This window comes from Daktulosphaira vitifoliae, unplaced genomic scaffold (genome assembly GCF_025091365.1).
Source record: "Daktulosphaira vitifoliae isolate Bord-2020 unplaced genomic scaffold, ASM2509136v1 Scaffold_5, whole genome shotgun sequence".
NCBI classification, from domain to species: Eukaryota; Metazoa; Arthropoda; class Insecta; order Hemiptera; family Phylloxeridae; genus Daktulosphaira; species Daktulosphaira vitifoliae.
In genome coordinates, this window is record NW_026099576.1 from 15,993,457 (window position 1) to 16,018,831 (window position 25,375).

The window sequence follows — 25,375 nt, forward strand, 5'->3', positions numbered from 1 at the left end:
ATAATATATACAGATAATGGTAAAACCAGACATTTAGCAGGTCTAGTTGGCCTGGGATGTATTTTTTCCTATGAAAACAGAAAACTTTAGGGGCACTGTATATTATATAAAAAAATGTTTGGAACTCGATATGGAGGGTAGCAAGATAAATTTTTCTGGGCTTTGGTCTTGGGGGTTGAGGAAATCTCGAATACTATTTGCGCCTATAGGCTATAGAATACTTATTATAATATATGTATGTGTTTCGAGTTCATAGTGATTCAATACTAATTGAACATGTTATAAAAGTGAAACTTCTATTATTTAAAATGTATATTAATACAATTAATTGATAATTTTTTCAATTAGAATTTCCAATAACTGTCTAAACAAGGCTTATCAATTTAAAAAAAAGTTCATTTTTATTTTTTCTTATTAGAGTCAAATAATAAAATTAGCTTTAACTTAGTCCAAAACCGAAAAAAGTATTTTTAAAAAGAGGTACTCAAATTTTTTACATGATCATTGTTATATTTAATAGGGTAGCGCAAAAAATGTCGATATTGAGAATGTTATTGAGCCACCACCTAATTTTGTTCTATATATATATAAAAAAAGAAAACTTGAGGTTAAACATTTTTTTTTGTTGTTTGTTCAACACATTTCAATTTAATTGACCAAAATAATCAAAAAATGACCTGCGTTATTTAATTTTTTGATAAAATGGTATTCATAATAATAAATGGTGCTGAACTGAGTTTAGGACCGATTCATAGTACGGTACAAAATGAGATATAGTAACTATATTTCGCCATATAGCTTTAATTTGAACACTTATGAATTAATTTTTTTATGTAACATAACTATTAAAGACAATTTTCAGTTGTACTGTATTTATTACCATGCTAAATTTATAGCACTACATAAAATATCTTTAAGATTTTTCAATTACATTTGTCGCGCACGCGCACACACACACTGATATTTGTGCATAACATATTTACATAAGCGCAATATGAACAAATTGTAATGAAAGTTATCTTAATATTATACCTGCTCAGATATGTCGTCATACATCATTGCATAAATGTAACTTAATTTTTATTCACCTTAATACAAACTCAATGGATTTACAAATTTTAATTTTAACGTCTCTAAAATTACTTGGATAAAAATAATACTAATAACCTACATACTTATTTAGTTTTCTTCGCTGCACTAAACACCTGTGTTATAAAATTTTTATATCCCTTCATCAAAAAGTTGTAATCTACAATATTTCAATTAAAAAAAACTAATACTTTTAATTCGAAAATAAATTTTAAAAATCAGGTTTTTCTATAAGACATTGTTCTAGTATCGCTAACCGTTAAACTTTTAAAGATTTATCCGACCATCATAAAACTTCAGTTTTAATAATACAACATTATATTATTAGTAACACTATCATTATAATTCTTTTTTAAATTTTACACCTCAATAATGACAATTACATTTTAAATCGAAAAATCTATTCCTAAACAAATTTAAACCTATGAAGCCTTTAGATACCATCAATACCTTTATGTATGACAGCATATGAGCTTTAAAAATATCTCCAGATTTTCAGGAAGTAAAACTAAGCTCGTTACTTTCATATATTCATCATAATCTTCAAAATAACCACATGAGCCATGATCATTTTTCACTTATCGGTAACCATTTCGATTCATCGACCTTAAAAAGCTTTATCACACAAACCGAATTGTGAATTCGCAGGACAAATCGAATGGCGTTTGTGGGCCTACTTCTTTTATCTTCTTTTAACGCCGTTCAACGTTTTTGAACAACAATACGTTGGATCCATTATCTCTACGCAAATTATTCACAAAAGCTGGTGCGATGACATAATCGTCATACTAGATAGTTATTTTATAAAGTACAAATATTATCTACAATCATAGGCGAACGCACGGATTCAGCACCTAACCTTTCTTAAAAGGCCCATATTTTATTGAGGATATAAGGGAAAACCCATCCTATGAACTTGGTTTAAAAATATCATACAATGTTGTTGTGTGAAATTTTTATATCACATTTTCAAGTATGACAGTACATTCTTTAATCATTAAAAAATAAACTACTACAGTAGTTCTCTGTTTTTTTCTATTAAGTTACTATTGTAACCTGCTCGATTTAATAAATTCGATTAGTTGATTAGCACAGGTACCCTCTACGCATGCTTAAGTCTACAAAAATCATCATTATTTATGGTGTAATTATTTTTTCATGTAATATAAAAGTAGAAAATTCGTGACGTTATTAACAATAACTAAAGTTTATCCACTATCGAAATATACACTAAAATTTTAATAAAAAAACAGCCATCATACAACATTTAATCAAAATTTAAATGAAATGTGCATTGATTGGATTAATTTTTTGGAAAGTCTGGGTGACTTTTACCCTAATCAAATTAAATATACGTGATTTCATACAGTGAATTAAAATCAAAAGATAGGACAGTACTTCAAAATAATTTTTAACCAATTCCCAAGTCAACACTAAAAATTTGATTCTTAACCGTCTAATTTTCAAGTTTATTCAATTCGTTTGGTCCAAGATTATGTATATTATCATCAAATTAGATATTTTCAACTCATTGTATATTTTGTTGAAATACATTAGTTTCGATGCCGTTCTTTAATTGCTGAAGTTCTTTTAAAAAACCATACTCATTACTTAACGTTGTACGCAAAATACGATTCATGTACTGCACTGCTCACGATAGTAGAAAACTAAGGACCCAATTTATAATAATTATAATAATATTATTACAAAATCTAGAAATTTCGCATACCTCCTGTGGCTAAATCTTTTTTCCACTCTCTGTAGATAAATATTATTATATTGAATTGCAAAATTACTAAATTTAAAAAAAAATATGTCATTATTTTGAAATTTCCAGTAAAAATTAGTTGGTTTAAAACAGTTATTTATTTATTAATTTGCTCGTTAAAATTTACTAACTGGACTCTTACCCAATTGGTGGGATAAAAGGAAGCTTTTATTTTTCACTTTATTTCAGTTCATTACTCATTAAGTAGAGTTCTAATCTCACTAATAATACTTTATTTGCATTTTTTTTTTTTATAGTTTGTCTAGCTTAAAAAAAATAAAAATTGTTTATAACTACCATACACTACAAGTTACAAGCGATAAAAAAAAAGTGCACACTATTACTCCTGGTTACTCAAAATTATACATATTATACACAACCCTACTTAATTTAGGGTATTTTAGATTTAAATATTATTAAATAATAGTAAATCAATTTTTACGTCACAATTACTAAATGAAAAATAAGTTATTTAATTACTTAGGATATAAGAACTAGCTGAAATATGCCATTTAATTAATTAATAATATACATTGAATAAACTGATATCGCAATCTTTTTTTTACATTTGTATTACAAGCTAAATGACATCAGTAATAATAAGTTAAAAAAAAGTTTAATTTGCATCTAAGGCTAAGTTAAAGGATACTCTTGATAGTTTATCCAACTTTAAAACACATATAGAATTTTAGATTGTCTTTTATTTGCGATTGATTAATGAATAAAATATATTTAAAAAAAATTATACCATCAAAACTAAAAAGGAAAAAATAAATGAACTATAGTTAATATTTGAAAATATATTATAGACATTTTAAAAATACAGTAATTTAAATACAATATTTCTATAGACATAATTTCAATAAAATATTTTGGCGATAGTTAGGTAATTTACAAAATTGTGTATAGCTAACCCCTTCAAAATTGTACTTATGAATATTTTAACAGATAACCTAAAAATATATAATACAAATAAATAAAATTTTCGTCACTTCGCCAAATACACTTTTAATTAATCTAAATTAATTTCAAAATTAATTTTTATTTAATCATGCTCTCTTAATCATACAAAACGACAATAATTAAAAAAAAATTCAAATAAAATTTTAATTTCTAAATTCTACATTTCATAAATTGAATTTTGTGCTTGGAGAGCATAACCTACGATAACCCTAAAAAAAATTTAATGTGCGTCCAAATCCGTACTTTAATTATATACTATTAATTTTATCTAAAAATTAAAATATAAAGACAAGTATTACTTATTTAGTTTTATTAATTAATTTTTATGATTAATTCATAAAAAAATAGTTAATTAGAATACTCATTTAAAACTAGAAATGTTCACCATTATTCAAAAGTCGACAATCTTGATTGAAGTTTAATGTATTCAAAAGGTAATGGTTCATTTAATGTCATGTTTACACTAGCAATTAAATTTTCATCTTCAAAATTAAAACCTAAACGACTATTATATTGACTATACATTATTATGAGGTTTGCCAGATGATCCTTATAAAGTTCTAATTTGTGACTTGGTTTTTCTGTGCTTTTATAAATACTTAAAATTTCTTTTTCAGATTTCGTTTGTTCATTTTTTCCTGTGCCCAGTGGTAATGGAACAATACTTTTTCTTATAAATTTTTTTGTCATCTTATAAATATTTTTGAGAGTCTTTATTATTTCAAAACTATTGTTGGGACTAACTTTTTTTAAATTTAATATTGCATCATATACATCGTTTTTTAGCAAATTAATAGATTCTGTAATTTCCGTAACTGTATTATTTAAAATTTTCCAAAAAAATAACAATGAATTATACATTTTTGTTAATTGAATGTCTAAAGGTTTTATGATATCAAATAAACGATCTGCACATTTATTTTCCTTCATTAGTTGATTACAATAATCCATGTAAACTAATTCTGAGTCTACTATGTCTAAAAGTTGCAGAGCATAAAATATGCTCAGCGCCAAATGTGAGTGACGCACTTTAGAACTAAAATTGCTTTCCGTAACTACAGTGGGCTTACCACTAAACAATTTGACCAAATTAACCACAGTTTCAGGCTTGGTGCTTCTGTCAATGAGACTTGCATTTTCATCGGCTATCTTCCATAGATTTCTCCATCTGTCTCTATTGAATAGTATATTTAGTTGATTAACATATCGATTTATTTCTGCTGATTTAACATCGACAATAAGTAATACGAGATAAATTACATATTTTAAGTTCGTCATTTTAAAAAGTCAAATACTAAAGTGATAAAGATTCACAATGAAAAAAATTGTATTTTGATTCATTCTCTGATTCTCTTAAACAGAGTAAACGTTAAATGAGTTGAGTTTTTAATATTTATGTTTTAAATGTATTGTATTCTTAATATGACGTAATAGATTTCTGAGATGAACCAATTGCATTAGTCATGTTCAACAAATTTATAAAAGTAACAATGCCATTTGTTGAAAAATAAAAACGACATTTGGTAGTATTGATTTATTATAAGTATATTTACTCAAATATGAAATTAATGAAACATATTTGTTATATTGAATGACACTTAATTATTAATAAAATATATTGAAAATGTATTAAAAATATCGTTGATTGTAGTAGATACACGTATTCCTTCGATTTTGATAATATAAGACAATGTCTCTTAATATTATGACCCTCTTTGAAGGTGTTCATAATACTTTTCCAACATTTTTCCTTAAAAACTAAAGACGTCCAATTATTTATAAATATAAATAACTTTTTTATTACACTACTAATATGTTTGTGTGAGGTAAAAAGTGTGTCAAAGATACAAAAAATTATGTATTATTAATAAAAATTGATTCTTCGCATTTTTAAATTTTACGTGTTTTTTACGCCTCACGTATAAATTAATAAAACAATAAGATGATAAATAAAATAATTTGTAGTTTTAAGTTATTATTGTTTAATTTCTATTGAAGAAACATAAAACTGATTTTGCGTTTGAAATGTTGATTATTATGAAAAACAATAATTGATGTAATAGTTATGCCAAATTTAAAATTTTATTGTTATACACCAGTTTTGATACAATACAGTTTATTATTTATCTGCTGGATGTTCATAAAACGACTAATCTATTGGTATTATTTTCGGGGAAGCGGTATATAGACCCTTGAAAAAAGAGTGTCATCAAATGAATTAACTGTTTGTAAAAAAAAATCAATGCAAAATACTATAGATCATCTATAATATATTGTTATATATTATAGATAATATATAACAAGTAATACTATATCAACTTATAACAATATTAAAAATATTTTGTAGTAATTTTTATACAATGAGATTGTTTTAACGCTATCAACGTTTCTTTTTAAGAATTAATTATGCTAAGAAAATAACTTTTTAATTCATCCTTTATACCTTATTAGAGTGTCAACCTAATTTTTTTATAAAGCAATATACATATCTAACTAGATAATTGAATAAAAAAATATATAATTCAGAAAATGATTGGTCGATAACAAATTTTGGACGAATATTTCAGAAGTTATTAACAATATAAAGTATTGAATGGTGGTGAGGAGCGGATACTATTATTTATATCACTAGATATTTCTCGGCCTCGCTCCTCTTCCTATCATGATATAAAAATGGTTATAACTTTTGAAGTACTGTTCCAAAAATTGTTATCGATTAGTAATTTTCTTAATTAGATATATATATATATATATATATATTATATTCTGGGTCCGTTATAAAAATTAATGACTTTTTTTTTACTTATTAATTAAAATAAGTAAATAAATCGATAAATAATGGTTCACTATATTTTATATTTCTTATACAATATTAGCTGCAGATTTGTTATGCGTTTAAGAATATTATTTTATACATATAGTTCATATGCACAAAGACTATACGAGTAAAAGAATGATTTGTGCATTTAATTTTAATTAATGGTGAAGCTTGCAGGGCCGGATTTAGGGGAGGGCTGAGTGGGCTGCAGCCCAGGGACCCCCACAAATTTGGTATACATTGGTATCACAAATATGATAATAATTGTTATTTAATAAGTAAAAAAATACATTTCCTTGTTCATGTATAAGGGGCCCCCACAATGCATTCCGCCCAGGGGCCACCACATACCTAAGTCCGCCCCTGGAAGCTTGTGCAGGTAACGTTCTCAAGCGCAGAGCATACTTTGTACACGCCTAGTACCAGCTCTATGACGCTACTGGGCTAATTTAATTTCCGCGCGCCACAATGATTTCTAAATATTTAAAAGTTTTATACATGGGCATTAAACTATTATTTTATTTTTTTTTAAACTTTCGACCTTAACACAATTTCCGTATTAGGGCAAAAACAAACCGCATAACTTGTTCAGAAGTATAAATACCTGTGAAATTAAGCTATTTTTCAGCAGTAATAATTACTAAATGGATACATTTATCAGTAACGCGATTAGTAGAAAACTCTTAATTTTTTATTATTTGTTTGGTTTAATCGCTTGTTTCCATCATCAACAGGAATCATGAACAGGATTTTCTTAATGTGTATCGCAGATAAGATAAAGCTTTTTCTTATCTGTGATTATATCTTGTGCAGTGTACCAATGGGGTACACGTATCTGGTTGTAATATAAGTCACTGCTCAAAAATATATATTGCAAATTCACTGGTGCGAATCGTTATGGCAATAAAAATCCAATNCGTATCTGGTTGTAATATAAGTCACTGCTCAAAAATATATATTGCAAATTCACTGGTGCGAATCGTTATGGCAATAAAAATCGACTTAACATTTTATGTTAAGCACTATAAACATACATATGGTTGTCAGCATGTAACAACACTTGATTGCAGTGCCGGCGCAAAGTTTTGCCGGGCTCGGGGCAAGTTAGTCGTGAAGGGCCCCAGTAGTTATCTCTATTTCTGGGTTGAAATTTTTAAAGACATTTTATTTTNTTGCAAATTCACTGGTGCGAATCGTTATGGCAATAAAAATCCAATTCTCAACCCACAAAAAAGTAGATAGGCAAATGACAAATTAAACTAAGCCGACCGCGGGGCCCGGGGCATGTTCCCCGCTTGCACCGGCATTGCTTGATTGATAATCTTAATGACAAGAGTCATTATAATGTTTACTCGTATTCGATGCACATACATTTTCTAAACGCCTCAACTGTCTTAAATGCGTTCATGTATTGAACAAAAATATGAACTTTAACGACATATTTTTGAGATTTGGGATTACTTTACTTTACTTTTATAAATCCGTTAAACTTCTTTTAGTACACGTGTAAATAAAACATGTTGAACTCAGCATAGAAAACATTTTCATGATATCATTGCAAACATGGTGCTGTCGATTCCAGTTAAAAATGTGTCAAACGTGTAGTTAAGTGTTTCGTGTAATACCCTCCTATTCATGTAAAAGTTGAAAAATCGATGTCCAAACACTAAAGTAGAAAATCCATGTACAAACATAAAGAGGTGTGTCCCTCGACGGTGTGTATGTGAATACAAGCACGCGATGCTTCTATTATAAATGAGTACAGCGACAGCGTCGTTGTCGGACGGCAAAGTGGCGACGAATCGTGTATATGTGGACCGTGTCCCGGTTGTTGTCTCGTCTGTAGTTTGTTTGCCCGGGTCGGCGTAGGTGGGTCATGCGGCCATCATGGGATGTGGACATTCCGATAGCAAGTCGTCAGCATCGAGGGACGACGGTAGCTCGGCAACGTCTTCACCTGACCGGACAGCTGACAGCAATGGACATGTTGGACGTCAACCGTGGACCAAAAATTGTGCGTTCCCAGCTCATCGTATTACCAAAGTGACGCAGGTATAGTACGTAGCTTGACAATAATCGTACTGGTTATATTTATTTCGGTATATGACATTTTGAAATATAACTGATTTTCACTTATTTACAAACAAAACATAAAATAAACTGAGATCATTATTTTTTTACGCCTTGTATTCTAATAAGTATTAATAAAAAAAACCAGCACAGTGGTGACGTGGCATAGATGGATCAAGTATAATGATATCTGACAGTGATTAAAATCACTATGAAAAATAAACGCTTCGATGCAAATCTTTAGATAGTGTTTAATTTTAAAAAATTGGTGGATTATACCAAAAGCTACATGATCATCTAGTTCATTATTAATATCCTAATTAAGATAAAGTATATCGAATGAAAAAGGGATTATTAAAAAATATTATTTCTTATAAAAAAATAATGTTCATCCATACACTTTTAAATATGTCATATCATTATAAAGTTAAAAATGTAAAAAATAAAATCGAGAATTTTCACATAATAATAGCATTTGGTAGCCATTTTCACCGTGAAGATATAATAAAGTCCGAAATTTTTTTTTCGCATAATAAAGTAGATTACATTAACTTTAATTTAAGATATAAATAAAAGTGTCAGACTTTCCGGAACAGTTTCAAAATTTAAGTTGAAAAAGTAAATTTTTTGTGAAAAATTTGTCATTTTAAATCCCCCCCTGTGGACAGGTAAAGGGTCAGATATGAAAAAAATATATACCAAATGATAGGTAAAGACATCATGCATCTATAAAAAAAAAATTATATTGATCCATACATCTTTCAAAAAGTTATAGCATTATAAAGTTAAAAATATAAAAATGAATTTTTTTACAAAAATCGTATTTTTTTTATAAACTTTGATGTCTGTTTTCACCATGAAGATAAAATAAAGTCCGAAATTTTTTTTTTTCATAATAAAGTATATTACATTAGCTTTAATTTAAGATATATATAAAAGTGTCAGACCTTCCGGAACACTTTCAAAAGTTAAGTTGAAAAAGTTCTACTTTCTATATGCATTTTTATGTTTTGAATCCCCCCTGTATTTAGGGAAATGGTCCGATTTAAAAAAACAGTATGTCGAATGAAAGATCTATATAAATACTACTTCTCATAAAAAAATTGTAATGATTCATACATTTTTCAAAAAGTTATAGCATAATAAAGTTAAAAATGGAAAATACAAAATCGAAAATTTTCACACAAAAATAGCATTCGGTAGCCATTTTCACCATGAAGATAAGATAAAGTCCGAAATTTTTTTTTTTCATGATAAAGCATATTACATTAGCTTTAATTTAAGATATATATAAAAGTGTCAGACCTTCCGGAACATTTTCAAAATTTAAGTTAAAAAAATTAATTTTTTGTGAAAAAGTTGTCATTTTAAATCCCCCCTGGTGGGCAGGTTAAGGGTTAAATTTATGAAAAAAATATACCAAATGAAAGGTAATGATATTATGCATCTATATAAAATAGAATTATATTGATATGTTCATTTTTGAAAAAGTTATGGCACTTTTAAGTAAAAAAAATTGAAAAATTTTTGAAAATTAGTAATTTTTAAATTTGTAATTTTTTTGGAGGTTTCCCCCATTTACGGGGAACGAGGGAATTTTTTTCAATTTTTAAGGGTAATGTCTTCGACTAGATACGATTTGTGATCTTTTGACGTATCACTGAAAGAAATCGGTTCGGTGAGAGCTGAGAAAAAGTGGTAACAGACACAAAAAAAAAAAAAAAATAAAAAAAATAAACACATCTTAGTAAAACCAATACCTTCTCAGCTTCGCATCGAAGCTAAAAAAAAAAAATTAAAAAAGACGCTCCAAAATTGTTTATATATGTATAAAAATTAACCAAAAAAAAAAAAAAAACATGTCAGCTCTATCAGACAATTTCAAACCGTATCTACTATGGGTAGATAAATGGACAATAAGGGTAGTATTTGGTTATTTGCATATGATTCGTAAAAGTTCATATAAATTAAGTACTAACTACTTTTTTTATATTTATCAGTTATCAAAAAATGTGGTCGATTTTTCAAAATAGTAAAATGTACAGATTTTTTATTATATTTGACAAACGCTCGCAGTTAAAATCAAATATTTCACATAAAAATGTTTATAATTTAATTTCAAAGGGCACGTATATTCTTGTTATCATGTTATAATTCTTGAAGTTGTACAATTATCAATTTAAAAAAATGTTGATAGAAAAACTTCATAAAACACAAATGACGATTGGTATGTTTTCACTGACTAATCTATTATATTGTGGAGATATAAAAGCTTCTAAAAATAACTTTAAAATATATAGAAAAAAATAAAGAAATGTATATCATTGATCCACATCAATGTAAAATACAAAAATAAATCACAGTGTATTATGAATTATATTGCAAAAACGTGATAAAAATGATTAAAAGTGAAGAATCAATGAATATTAATATTTTGAAATACATATATCATATAACTTATGAGTTTGATAATTTTATTACTAATTATGTTAAATTATTATTAATTTATTATATCATTGGATACAGGAAAGTCAGTTATTCAATTTTTTAAATTAATTTATAAAACTTTATTTTTAAAATAAAATTTTAATTAAACAATTCACTATTTTAAAACTTATATTTTTTTAATAGTAAGAGTGTTAAAAATAAAGTTATAATTTATTTTTGAATTATTAGGCAATAATTTAAAGTGCAGTTGAATATTGTTTGCGCAGTTGGGAAAATTTTTTGCGTAGTTGAATGAAAGATTTTAGGCATCTGAAAACTACTAAAATTATAAATTATAACAAGCTAAAACATATTCCTTGAAAATACTATTATCTTAATCTATTTTACTTCTATCATATTATTATAAAAGAGTGCTCAAGTTTTAAACACAAGAAAAAAACAAAGTAATTAATTACTCTATTATTTACATTTTTAATAAATAATTATTTATACGTAGGTAAACCAGTGACGTAACTGAATTTCTTTTTAGGTTGCTGTGCTGAAATGTTAAAATTATTGTTGCTAATAACAACAATATTTTCTTATTCTATGATATGTTTTTTACTTAATATCCATCAAAAAGTACAACTTCTAGTAAATAATTTGTTCATCGCATGAATTTCGATGGGGTAGTTGGGGAAGAGCCCCACGTTAGCTAAATTAGAATTTTAATCGAGTACCAGAGAAAAGTCCATACAAATCCAGTTGATTATGCACAAACGTTAAAATGCATGAATTAAATTTATTAGACATAAATTTCAATTATAATCCTTTTCATAAATATACTTATAATTTAATTTAATTTGTATGACTCAATGTGGATTTTATTATTAATAAATTCGCCTAAAGTTATTTAATTATTGCAGTCATTGAATTCACTGATATTTTGACTGTTTTCTTATGCTAAATAAAAGTTCAACAATAAATCTAAAGTCCACCACCAAGAGTTATAAATTTTTATTTTTAGTTGTTAAAAATAATTACTTATTGTTTTTAAAAGCAAAATTTTACTGAATTATTTATGAATAATATGAATTATTATTTTTGTTCAACGGATTAAAAACAAATTCAAATTTTTAGAACTTAATGCATGAATAATAATATATCAATACTTTTCTATAATTTTATAACTTTTACAAGTAACATTACCTAAAAATGATAGTAAAGCATAAACAAAGAAATAACATAATTTTTTTGTACAAGCTCTTGCTTGTAGACAGCTACATAATTTATACGTGTTCTAATTATCTTATATAAAACCACTAACCTCTTTTCTTGGATATACTCCAATTGCGTGTTTTGAGCTTCACTCAAACTACTCTACTTTTTTATACGTGTAAGGTCAAATGTTTATTTATCTTATCAATTGCATTTTTTTTTTTTTTTTGTAATAAAATAATACCATAAAAAGCTAAACTATTTTAAGACTTTTCATAAAAGTTAAAAAATATATTATTGTTAAGGGACAACTTTTTTTTTTAAAAAGTAGCTCTTTTATTTTGTCAAAGTTAATATTCTTTCAAAGAGTATATGGTATTTTTTAATAATTCATTTTCTGAAGTTAATCTAAAATACCTAAACAAATTAATATTTTAATAGAAAAATAAGGAGTAGTACCCATCCAACGTTAGGGGAGTCACATAGTGTCTATACTTAGTGTTGATAAAGGAAAACAGGCAATAAATTAAAATTATAGTGTTGATAGCGTGAGGTCAAAAAGAATAAATTATTTTTTATTGATTATTTTACGGTTTACTTTTTGACATTAGTTTTGAAAAGCAATTTACTATAACAATAGCTAGTGAGTATCATAAAACATTATTTTTGTTATTTTACTGGAATTTATATTATTTTATAGCCTAAAATTTAGCCTTTAATGCTGATTTCTATAGAAATATCACAATACATTTTTGTGGTAGTTATTCCTATTATGAAATAGTTAGACCTTAAGAATTTATTGATATTATTCTTTTATTCTTTTAAAAAACAAAACAGACATAAAATTTTTGAGAATTAAATTAAACATTAAAATTGATAATTAAGTTTAGATTTAATTTTAGTACAAAATATTTATGTTATTATCGGCGCCTTGCTTTTGTTTCAAATAAAAGTTTTCATTTTATTCATTAAAAAAATGCATACTAAATTTATGCCCTCCTCTGGTAGAACTCACGTGGAGGCCAAAAGAAAATAAGTTTTTCTGTCATTAAATTTTGTTTGAGCCACATAGAAGGGTCTCAGGGTTAGGCAAATTTGTCTTTGGATTATAATATAGCATACAAATATTTTTCATTTTAGTGGAATAAACTCATTTAATCTCCCAAAACTAACTTTGGTAACAACATATTAAGTTTTCAAGTCAATAAAAATTTATACTGGTTGATCGTGTATTCCGAATAATTTAACAAAATTTATAAATGCATAAAATTTTAGTCATGCTAAAAGTTGTCTTAGACAAATTACTTTTAAAAAGCAATAAAATTACAACTTAAACGGTAAAATTGTAATAGTTCTTTGTCATTAAACTCAATTAAAAAACACAAATCTATTTATCTAAGCTGGGCGAATTTATGAAATCATCTCTTTGTTTTCCTTGTTATTCATATAATATACAAACATTTTTTCGGTTATTTATTTACGGTATTTTCTACAAATAATGATGTTTTTTGGCCTTAGTACTTTTTTCATCTCAAAAAGTGTAACAATTGTACACTTTCAAAAAGTAATTTAACTACAATCCTGTTACTTATTTTCAAATATAATGAAATCACATTACATTAAATAATAATAATAATAATAAAGAGATAATTAAGCCCCTCAAATATTATGAAAATTACATGTATTTTTTTATAGAAATATTTTTTAAGAAAAAGAGAAATTAAATTAAACCTCTCAAATATTTTGTCAAATTGTATGTTTGAACCAATGTCACATAATTTTATGCATTACTATAAAAAAGAAAGACAAAAAAAATTAGTATTACACATTGAACTGAATCACACATAACCCTTCATATCAACTGTTTAAATATATTTAAGTAGTTTTTTATAAACTAACTAATTCTATATAAAATCCCGGGGCATTCGGAAATTTTTTATGTAGCAATTAATTAATTATTTATATTAAAATGGTTATAATTATGAACATTTATTATATTATACAAATTTTATTTCGTTACACGAAATAGACAGAAGGAAGTATTACAATAACATTTTCTACTCAGTTATATTTAAAAAAAAAAGTCCATTCAGCAAATTAAAGACCTTTATTGCATAATTATATATATTTTTTTTTTGTAAAAAATTATGATTCCCACAAAAATGAAAAAAAAAATGATTTTCTAAAACAAAATTAATGGAACTATAATTATTTTCTATTAATGTGTTAGTAAAAATAAAGTAATGAAATAAATGTAATTTAATTATCCATATGTTATTTCATTTTNAATAAATGTAATTTAATTATCCATATGTTATTTCATTTTTAAGTAATTAAATTACTTCATTTCGTTACAGAAATGATACATTTAAGTTAACTACTTAAAACTAATTGAAATTAATTTGATTGGATAAACGCTTTTATTTTTTAAAAACAAAACCGTAAAATTATTTGTTTAACTCTTAACAATATAAAATCAAACTTTCGATCATAAACATATGACTTAGACATAAGTCATATATTTTATGTACCAAAAAAAAAAATATTTGTAAGTTTTTCTTTTTATAGTTATATAAAGTCAGCATAGAATAAAAAGAGGTCATTATTTAATTGTATTGCCATATAATCATTGTAATTATGTGAACCTGAGGCCAAAAAGAAAGTGCCCTGTAAAAAGTATTATTATTAAGTCTATGTAAACTTTACAAAAAATATCGCAATTTAATTTAATTTTCAGTATGTTTTTAACATTCCATGACAAATGCTTATAATAGAATTACTTAAGAAATTAATCATTTTGGATTTAATTGTACTACACCGATTTTGTTCAACGATACATCAATGAATCACAAATGGTATCTAGTTGAATCTAAAGCATGATAGTTTTCGAAAATTCCCCTCATTTCCCGTAATTAAGGAAAATATTTTATAATTATTATAAAACAGCAGTCGATATTAATGTATTTTTTTTAAATTTTATATTGAAATAACTTATTATAAATGAATATATATATTTATAACATTTGTTTTTATGTAAACCAAATTTCAGTTAATTTAATTGATTATTTTACAGTACGCCAATACTTTCGAAGCTTCAATTAATGTAATTTTTTTTGTAGTTTGATGTAGTATTTATCGATGATGACATTATTTATTCTGAAATATTACAAATTTTGATAGTTTTTTAGCTTACTTTAGTAGTATTTAAATATTAATTTATAAGTAGTTAAATTCTTTTTATGTCTACCTTTGTCTTTTATAAGAATACCAAGTTCATTAATTTTGTTTAAATGGGAACATACTTAATTACTACATACTACTGCTACAAATGAATTTTCGTCCAGTATTTCCTATGATATTTAAAATTTTATACCTAGTAAAGAGTACTATCGAAAAATGTCTAGTGTAAGAATAACGTAGGCTATACTTTACCTACAGTGTATGATTAAAAGTATTAATAATTACCAAAATATTATCTTAAAAATTGTTTTTGACTAGTAATTTTCTTAATTGATCATTTTCTAACATTTAATTTATTAAAATATGCATATTTAAAAATATAAAGATTACACACATAAAGTATGTGAAATGAACCCAAAAAGTACTTGATAATTAACAAATCAGATAATAAAGAATACGAGACAAAACACAAAATATATAAATACCACAACGAATAAAGCAGGAACTCAAATAAATCCATTATGGGATTATGAGGTATTTGAATTTAATTTTTACTCTTTTTTTTATAATTATTTTTCATTAAAATATCGACAATTTGGATTGATTCAGAATTAAACTACTAAGAAAATTGGTAAACATATATCGTGTAATAAAAATGTATTATTTTTTTTTTAATAATAAGTATTATATAAAAAATGTTTATTCTTGTAGGTTGAAAAAGTTGACGTTTGTGAAGAACATGGCAGTAAATTGTTTTCAAATACCTTACAAGATGACTACAACAATACTAAAGTAATATTAAATTGTCTAAATTTTTCTATTAATTAAAATAGGACTTTTACTTTTAAAATACAGGGTTTCCCTGAAGTAGTATCTATTCATGGCAGTTGGATTTATGGTCTAAATGCAGGAGGATCTAGAAATAATTTAGACATGTTTGAAACCAACCCACAGTATTTGCTCAAATTTCCTTCCGGTTGGTACACAAATAAGTTTAAAAAAAAATTATCTGAACTTAAATGATTTTAAAATTAAAAATTATACAACTGTTTTAGTATATGGTGAGGAAAATTTATTTATTACAATAAAAATATTGTTAAAAGTTAAACGTCTAGACAAAAAATCTCCATTATTTGTTGCTTTTTTTTTATACAAAGTAAGTACTACAATATTTTTTCAAATCATGATAAAATTATTCTAACATATAAGTCAATTATTTTTTATTATTCCTTCATTTTTTTTTTTTAACTTTACCCAAAATTTAAAAAGTATATCGTAGACAATATACAACAATATATCACATATTTTAAGCTTAAAAAATAAAATATTTAATATATAGTTTAATTATAAATTTAAACAAATATATACTTAAGTTGTAAAAAATTAGTAAATTAATAATTAATTTAATATATTTAATAAAGGATAATATATTTTATAAAATTTTGTTTATAATGTGTATCTCGATATCAAGCTAAACATTCAAAGTATAATAAAATATCGAAGAGAAATATTTTTTTTTAAGTATTCACTATATATATACTTTTTGTCTAGAATGACTGCCACCAGAAAGAAACGTTAGGCGCCGAATATTTTTTGTGCACAGAACCGGAAGGAAGTTCCGGACCATTCAAATCAAAACAAGTAATCTCTGAAACATTTGTGGTATCAAACTTGGCAAGCTATGTTATAGTTCCGGCGACATTCAGACCGTTTCAACAAGCCGAGTTTATGATTAAAGTAATGATCGGTAGAAAATTAGGAACTGAACTGACAAAATTATTACCACCGGAGAGACCGTCAGTAGGTTATATTAATATGTAACATAAGTCTTTTAAATATGTTTGTTATATGAAATATTAAAATTTTTCATTTAAATATATAAATAATCATATTCTGATGTTATCATTTCTCGTTTTACATTAAATGACAGAAAAAATAAATGTTGTATTTATTGAATATAAAGACAACTCAATTGGTGATCTTTGTCAAAAAAATCATTAACTGCCCAAAAAAATAGATACATTTTTGTTATAATACTTCTCTATTATATGAAGTTAACAGTTTAAATATTCGTGAGTTGTCAAAAATACTTCTACGTGTAGAATTTTGGGAATGAGGAAAGTGGAGTTTTGTGTTTTTATTTATATATTAATGGTGTAGCATAAGAGTTCAAATTTGTAGATCATTTTAATAAAATTTTTATATCTATTGAAATGCATCTAATACTGAATTATTTCAGTAATAGAATAAAATGGTAAAATAATTCTTATTTAAAATTAGATTTAATTTTAGATGTGCACTAAATAATCGCTAGATTATTCCATACATTTGCGAATTTTGACACTTCAAAACTATATGTTACATACATATACAACATTGAAAGATTTTCAAGAATTTTCAAAATCGAAAAATATGAATTATAAATCGTTTGGGTTTCTATATTATTGTGATTCTATAAAGTTTAGTATTTATAAATATAGTTTTTATAAATANAAAAAAAAAATAAAAAAATAAAAAAAAAAACACATCATAGTAAAATTAATACCTTCTCAGCTTCGCATCGAAGCTAAAAGTAATAAGTTACTAAATATTAATAATATAAAAACCTTTTTCCTAAACATTTCTTTTGAACATTTTTTTGTTATTTTTGATCTTAGAAGACACAATCTTACAAAATATTTAAAATAAGTTGTAACTATATTGGATTCCTTAAGGTGTCCAATATTTAATTAGTCGCTGTATTTCAATGATAATAATAAACATTATCATTGGTGTAACTAGAACATAAATTAATTTCCAGTACGAACCATATTAAAACTACCCTTTCAAAAACAGTATGTGATATTTTTCTAATTATTCTTGAAAATTCAGCAATTGATAACTTAGACATCTTAGTTACGCTTATCAATGTTATTGTACTATTATAATGTAAGAAATTAAAAAAAGTAGCAATTATGTGAAATTTTATTAAATATATAAGTGATACATTATCTTGAAGAGTACAATAATATTTTCATTAGATTATAGTGAGGAATGTTTATATTAGCAATTTTATCAGATAATAAGTGTAAGTAACAATCAAATACCGAGTAACTTTTGACCAAAATTAAAACTTGAAATCCACTCAACAATCACGACGTGGTTTATGTACTATCAGACATATTTTTCTGTAATTGTTTTCTAAAAATACCGATATTTTCTGTCGGTCTTACAAACGCGCTTGTTCTTTGAAAGTATCTAAGAAAAAGAAAAAAAGACTATTCAATCTTCAGTATATCTTAAAAAACGATTAGCAAGTCTAATAATAACAAATGTGATTTGCATGTCTGTATTACGTTACAAAGAATATTTTTTTTTGTATGTCCCGTAGTCATGTGTCCCTTAAAAAAAAATTTGATCGAGTCTTTTCAAATAACTACAGAAAATCCGTTTATTATACCATACATTACATTAATACGTTTATTCATCAACTATTGAACGTTTTTCTTATGAATAAATAAACTTTGGAAAAAGTTAAAAATATATATTTGTTGTGTACGTAAATTGGCAAAAGATAATAATAATCAAATAAATGATTATTGTCTTTAATTGGAGTTTCTTGGAAATTTTTTCGAAATTCTTTAAAAAAACAAAAACATATTTACACGTGAAAAGTTAAAACGAATACCTACAATGAGGTGTTCTGTCATCGGACATGGGTTTCAGTCAAATAGAATAAGATGGTGATAGGTTTTTATTAAGACCTGGAATCGTTGGATCTATTAAAACATTTTTGAGGGGACTAAATGTATTTTTTTCAACCTTAAAAAGTAATTTTATATAAACATATTATTATGTACTTATTTTACGATTAATAAATAAATTCAAAGTAATACAATTTTTTAAATAAAAATATATGTGAGGTATATTTGGTAATGACGTACTGGTTACAACTGACTGCTATAATACACGTTTTTATTCAAGTCACACTTACTACTACATGTAAGTGTGAACGTAATGTACACAAACATAACGTTTATAGAAATGTTATTTTTTTATCGTATCCATTAGATGGAGTTTTTGGTTTAAAATTAGATACTATCGTACTTTAGCATTATATGAACCACAATTCAAATTATTCATAACTAATGGTTCTTTAAAACAAGTAATATTTTACAAGTTTGCATGATATTTTTTACGTATAAATAGTTAATAATTATCTATTAACATGAGTTTTTAAATTATTTAAATACTTCCTAAGATTAGACAACTGATACTTTATGTAATTTTTTAATAATAAATAAATTGTTCATTACGACACATAGTTTTTTAAAAATTCTATGTTTGCCAATCTCTTAATTTAATGCAATTATTTAAATGTCTTCAAATCATCAAAATACTAAATCAAGTTTCCATGGATTATTTAATATGGACACATTAATGTTTATTATCAAATACATATTAGTTTATTGTTGAATTTTGGTCGAGAAAAGCTAATTTTTTGTGTGTGTATTCTATTACTGACAGTAACAATAAATTGTAAAAAAAGTATTTTGATACATTGATTTTTTGCAAACAATCAAATTACAATGAAGGTAAAAAGATTCTTACGTCGGTTGGCAAAAGTAGCTCATGATATTATGATCCTAAAGTAATTCAAATTTGAAAAATTACACATTACTATGGCTTTTTGATCATTTTAACATACGTGGATTTCAAAATTCAATTATTAGAATTTTAATTTGAAGTAACTGTATTTTGAGTAGTTCATTTTTAACCTATAATGAAAATACATTATAGGTAATGAAATATACAGATGTCGTTTTAAGTTCAATGTATAATTAATTAGCGAATACAACAATCATTTGTAAATGTAGTTTAGATTTATAAAATCAATATTAAAAAATTTATTAATGATTTTTTTTTATAATATAATGTGTTATTAATTGGAAGACATAGAGAGTGATTTAAGTTCAGATAATAATAATGAAACGAAATTTGACACAATGCAGAACAAGGATTTAAAAATTCAACTCATGTCGGACTTAATAGATATGACAAAAGAGAATATGGAAGACAATACTCTTCATGAAATTTTTGAAGAATGTTAGAAATTCGAAGAAAATGTTAACGAACTTGGTATGACAGAGCCTAAAATAGCGGAAAAGCGTATGCAAAAAGAAGGTACTATACAGTTTATAGAAATTGTATGAATTTAAAAAGATAATACAATTAATACTTAAATATTATGTATTAATAAATGTTTCATATACAATAAATTATGTAATATTCATTGAACAGTATCTATGAAAATATCACAATTTAATAATTAATATTATAACAATTAAATGTGTTATTAATTAGAAGAAATGGAGTGTTACTTAGGTCCAGTTGGTAATCATGAAATGAAATCTAACACAATGCAGAACGAGGATTCAGAAACTAAAATCATGGCGGCGTTAAAAGATGTGATAAAAGTAAAAGAGAATATGGAAGACAATACTCTTCACGAGATTCTTGAGGGATGTGAGAAATTAGAAAATGATGTTGAGGAACATGGTATGGCAGAGCTAAAAATAAAACGTAAGCAAGAAGAAGTTACTATATGATTTTTAGAAATTGTATGAATTTTAAATATAATATATTAAATACTTAAATTAAATTTTGAGATTTTTTTTTTTAATAATTTATATCATAGGTGAAATTTTAGAAAATTTATTATAATTAATTAATCAATTTACTTAATCAATTATTTAATTTACTTAATAAAATTTATACTTAAAATCTTTATGTTCAGTAGGAGCTAAGTAGTTGCCGTGATAGCTCATGATATCATGGGCATAAAGTAACCTTAAGTTGAAATACGACACATTGCTCTGGCTTCTTAATCATTTAAACATTGTAATTAAAGTTCGATTATTACAATTTTTATTTTGAATAGTTAGTTTTTAACCTATAATGAAAATCCATTTTAGGTAATGAAACATACAGATGTCGTTTTAAGTTCAATGTATAATTAATTAGCGAATATAACAATCATTTGTAAATGTAGTGCAGATTTATATAATCAGTATTAAAAAATTCATTAATGATTTTTTTTAAATTAACTATAATTATACTAATTATTGTTGATACAATAAATATTATTGCAAATTTATGTGTTATTAATTAAAAGCATGGGTGTTATTTATGACCAGTTAGTAATCATGAAATGAAATCTGACACAATGCAGAACGAGGATTCAGAAACTAAAATCATGGTGGCGGTAGAAGATGTGACAAAAGATAAAGAGAATATTGAAAACAATACTCTTAATATTTATATTAATATTATAATATTAAATAATATTTTGAGTAAATATACAAAATTAAAATATTTATTACAAATTAATTTTGATGGTAAAAAAAATACATAGCTCTTAAGGTGATGAATATATATTAATAGATGCATCTTCAGATACAGAAACCATTTTATCACCTGTCGAATTATATTTAACACACCACACTTTGTCTTTATGCTCTTTTAAAGTATTTAAGCAACTGCGATTAGCTACATCCCATACTTTCACAGTATTATCAGCACTACCAGATACAAAACTTTTGCAATCAGGAGAAAAGTCTACACTTAGGACCCAAGACCCATGTCCAGATACAGTACCCAATACTTCAGCATGGTGAACTGCATAAATCTTCATTTGACCATCATCTGCTCCAGTTAACAGATATTTTGAGTCTGATGAAAAACATAATGACCTGATAGGCATAGCATGTCCTTCAAGTGTATGAGTCAACTTACCAGACAATACATCAAATACATTTATGATACCATCAAGAGCACCACATGCAATGTATTTTCCATCAGGACTATATGCTATGCTCAATGTAAACTTTCCTATAAAAAAAATTCTGTTTTTAATAAGAGAAACATATAATATTATAATAAAAATCACCTCTTGTATCAAATGTTTGCTCTTGTTTTCCAGTCTCAACACCAAATAAATTAATTTTACCAGAATGACTTCCTGATATTATATAATTATCATCAGGTGAAAATGCTATTGTCCATAACTCAACTGGTCCTATTGAAAATGTTTTTATTTTTTCACCAGTTGATGTTTTCCATAACATAAGTGTTGCATCTAAAGCACTTGATGCAATTATTGATGAATCTGAATTTAAAGCAACTGATATAACACCTAGTGAATGCTCATTAAGTGATTTTTCAAGATTTAAATTGGTTGTTTTATCATAACTCCAAATTTTAACAGTCTCATCTATTGAACCCGTAACTATACAGTCTGTTGATAGTTCTTGAATTTCATCATCAGACTCATCATCTTTACTGTCGTTATCTCTATTTACAGGTTTTGAAGTGTGTATCTCACCCCAATCACAAGTCCAAATGCTGTCATCATGAGCATTATTATGTTTATAAGCTAAAGTATGCATTTAATCAGATTATTAATATAATATTTTTAAAGTAATTACATAAGTTAAAAACGAACAATTAATATAAAAATCGAATATTAAAATTAATTTTAAAAATCATCTACGTCTATATAAAATCACTTCAAAAATGGCAATTGTAAATAAAAAGTTTAATTATAACTTCATTTTGAGATTAAAATCATCATCAATCATATTATAATGTAATATTAATTTTAATTTTGTAAACAAACTGTGTAAATTGTTATCACTGAAAAATAATAACCTAACCTATAAAAAATACAATGTAGCCAACCCATTGTTTGTTTTTGTGAATTTGAAACGGCGTGTCAATTATGCAATTTAGCTACATGAATGTCTTAATTTTTTAAAGAATATAATTCTGGATATATTTATTTTTATAACTATGAAAATTTTATTATACAGCTGTAAAAAAAAATTCTTCCGATTAAAAATTAAAGATAACAGTATGTTTTAAAAAATGTTTAGCAAACCAAGGCAAGATTAATTTTTCAAGTGCTGTAAAATACAGCATGCTCCTAAATGGCACAATTAGGCATTCCGGATCTTTTGGACCCCTTTGTAAAATAGTATTAGAATAGGATTTTGTTTTTCATTTTTAATTACAAATATATGTAATTTTAATAATTTTTTAATTGGAATAGTTTTTTATTGCTTAATTATCTAAAATAGTTATTTTGATTATCATTTTAAAAAGATCGACAACAGTGACATGCGTGAACTGTTAAAATTTAACAATTTTTTTTTATATTGATTTAGAGGAACATTGGTAACTCTAAGCTTGAATAAAGAACTTAATAATATATTTTTACTTATCAGACCGGGAAAGATATGAATCTCAATTTTACATTTAAACTCGCCACTATTTCTTATAAACTGTTAAGTTTTTTTTAAATTCAATGCTTAATTACCTGAAGTATATAAAATAAAGCTGACATTATGATAATTTACATACCTTGAATAATAAATAATAGTCAAATATGCTAAACCACTTGAGTCGCAATTAATCGAATTTTGTTATCTTAAAATAATTTTATTAAATCTTCACATTGTTGCTTCATTGACTAAAGAAGTCTATGCACCTCTGACAATTATTTCTTATTAAAAATCAGTTTAATAATGAAAAATTTTTCTAACGATTCATACAATGACTTCTACTACACCATTAAATTTTACCCTAAATAATATTCAAAACTATATATATCATAAATTATACTTTTTTTTACCAAAACCATAAATTTGTATGATTTTTGAAAAAATTAAAAACATTTCCATTTTATTATGAATGAATCATATAATTGATACAATTATTTTTTCAATAATATTAGCCCTACTAATTAAAATTAGTAGGACTAGAAAAATGATACACTAATACATTAAAAATTTATCGAAATTTTTTTAAAGAATATCTTTATAACCTAAAAATGTTCTTCAAAATTTAAAATTTTATCTAAAATATTTTTTTAAAACTGAAAAACCAAAATACTAATTTACAATTATTCAAGAGTTCAAAAATAGAAACTCTTAAAAAACTTAAATGACATTTTATAGTAAAATTAATTAATAAACATTTAACTCGTTTCAAAATATTACAATGCAGATGTTCAAACGTATTGTATCATTGCACTCCTACTCGGCTATCACGTTAACCATACCATAAAAATCAACTTTAGGAGATCTAAGAGTTATTTTTTTATTTTACTAAATGAAATTCAACCAAAATAATTTGATTTGTGACAACCTCAAGGGTTTTAGATAGAAATATTTCCACAAATAAATGGAACATAAAACTCTCTTTTTATGTTGAATTACACAAAAAGATAATATTCGAAATAAACATGATAACATTTTTAAAAATGCATACAATTAACAAAGCTAATTTTAGTTCATCTTTATAGTAGTGGCAAATTCAAGGGAGAGCACAAGAGATGCACAAATTCTCTTTAAACTATCGTCATCTACAAAAATAAAAAAAAAAAGGTTCTTTGAATAATAAAATTGGTGAATATTGACGTTTATAAAAAGTTTGCATCCCCTTGAAAAATACGTCCTTAACTTTTTTGTGTGAAATATGTATTTTTTCAAATTAAAGGACTCTAAAATGACGAAAGACACATAAACAAAAAATTCATTAATAAATATTTTAATAATTAAAATTTAATTTTATAATAATTTAATTAACATAGCTAACATAACTGAAATGCAACATTAATCAATTCATTAATAGATTTAACACGGTATTTTTATTTAAAAGTTTCTGTAAATTAACCATGCGTTTAATTTGACAGAGTTTTTAACAAAGTTTTGGCAGAATCTTTTTTCTATGGTTTTTGGTGTGTAGATAATTGATAAATGACCTAAATAATTAAAAGGGTCAATAGTTAACTCTAAATTGGG

General features: G+C 25.1%; 3 protein-coding genes across 7 annotated transcripts; 2 read left to right on the forward strand and 1 right to left on the reverse strand.

Annotated features, from left to right (window-relative positions):
* Positions 1-8,147: 8,147 nt before the first annotated feature.
* On the forward strand, positions 8,148-17,458 carry LOC126907689 (calpain-3-like). 3 transcript variants are annotated; one of them, XM_050689150.1, is made up of 7 exons: positions 11,564-11,599; positions 15,919-16,067; positions 16,143-16,179; positions 16,245-16,325; positions 16,389-16,509; positions 16,589-16,689; positions 17,085-17,458. In XM_050689150.1, exons 2-7 carry the CDS (start codon positions 16,063-16,065, stop codon positions 17,352-17,354), a joined length of 615 nt encoding a protein of 204 aa, XP_050545107.1. In that variant the 5' UTR covers positions 11,564-11,599; positions 15,919-16,062; the 3' UTR covers positions 17,355-17,458. The 3 variants fall into 3 exon arrangements, with proteins under 3 accessions (XP_050545106.1, XP_050545107.1, XP_050545108.1); XM_050689151.1 differs by lacking the exon at positions 11,564-11,599 and having other exon boundaries at positions 15,840-16,067; XM_050689149.1 differs by lacking the exons at positions 11,564-11,599; positions 15,919-16,067; positions 16,143-16,179 and adding an exon at positions 8,148-8,690.
* Positions 17,459-20,005: 2,547 nt separating this feature from the next.
* On the forward strand, positions 20,006-21,604 carry LOC126907240 (uncharacterized). 3 transcript variants are annotated; one of them, XM_050688358.1, is made up of 3 exons: positions 20,006-20,696; positions 20,880-21,095; positions 21,488-21,604. In XM_050688358.1, the coding sequence occupies exons 1-3, from the start codon at positions 20,654-20,656 to the stop codon at positions 21,526-21,528; spliced, it is 300 nt and encodes a 99-aa protein (XP_050544315.1). In that variant the 5' UTR covers positions 20,006-20,653; the 3' UTR covers positions 21,529-21,604. The 3 variants fall into 3 exon arrangements, with proteins under 3 accessions (XP_050544315.1, XP_050544314.1, XP_050544316.1); XM_050688357.1 differs by having other exon boundaries at positions 20,877-21,095; positions 21,488-21,602; XM_050688359.1 differs by lacking the exon at positions 21,488-21,604 and adding an exon at positions 21,310-21,410 and having other exon boundaries at positions 20,877-21,095.
* Positions 21,605-21,806: 202 nt separating this feature from the next.
* Positions 21,807-23,154, reverse strand: LOC126907239 (WD repeat-containing protein 61). The gene is made up of 2 exons (XM_050688356.1): positions 22,462-23,154; positions 21,807-22,403 (listed from the first exon to the last, which is right to left on the reverse strand). Exons 1-2 carry the CDS (start codon positions 22,958-22,960, stop codon positions 21,931-21,933), a joined length of 972 nt encoding a protein of 323 aa, XP_050544313.1. The 5' UTR covers positions 22,961-23,154; the 3' UTR covers positions 21,807-21,930.
* Positions 23,155-25,375: the final 2,221 nt, after the last annotated feature.

Coding starts and splice junctions, on each gene's coding strand:
- LOC126907689 (XM_050689149.1), top strand. CDS start 8,526: ATGGGATGTGGACATTCCGATAGCAAGTCGTCAGCATCGAGGGACGAC. Junction 16,326..16,388: donor ATGACTACAACAATACTAAA/GTAATATTAAAT, acceptor TTTAAAATACAG/GGTTTCCCTGAAGTAGTATC. Junction 16,510..16,588: donor TTTGCTCAAATTTCCTTCCG/GTTGGTACACAA, acceptor CAACTGTTTTAG/TATATGGTGAGGAAAATTTA.
- LOC126907240 (XM_050688357.1), top strand. CDS start 20,654: ATGACAGAGCCTAAAATAGCGGAAAAGCGTATGCAAAAAGAAG. Junction 20,697..20,876: donor AAAGCGTATGCAAAAAGAAG/GTACTATACAGT, acceptor GTTATTAATTAG/AAGAAATGGAGTGTTACTTA. Junction 21,096..21,487: donor GGCAGAGCTAAAAATAAAAC/GTAAGCAAGAAG, acceptor AATCCATTTTAG/GTAATGAAACATACAGATGT.
- LOC126907239 (XM_050688356.1), bottom strand. CDS start 22,960: ATGCATACTTTAGCTTATAAACATAATAATGCTCATGATGACAGCATT. Junction 22,404..22,461: donor GCAAACATTTGATACAAGAG/GTGATTTTTATT, acceptor TTTTTTTTATAG/GAAAGTTTACATTGAGCATA.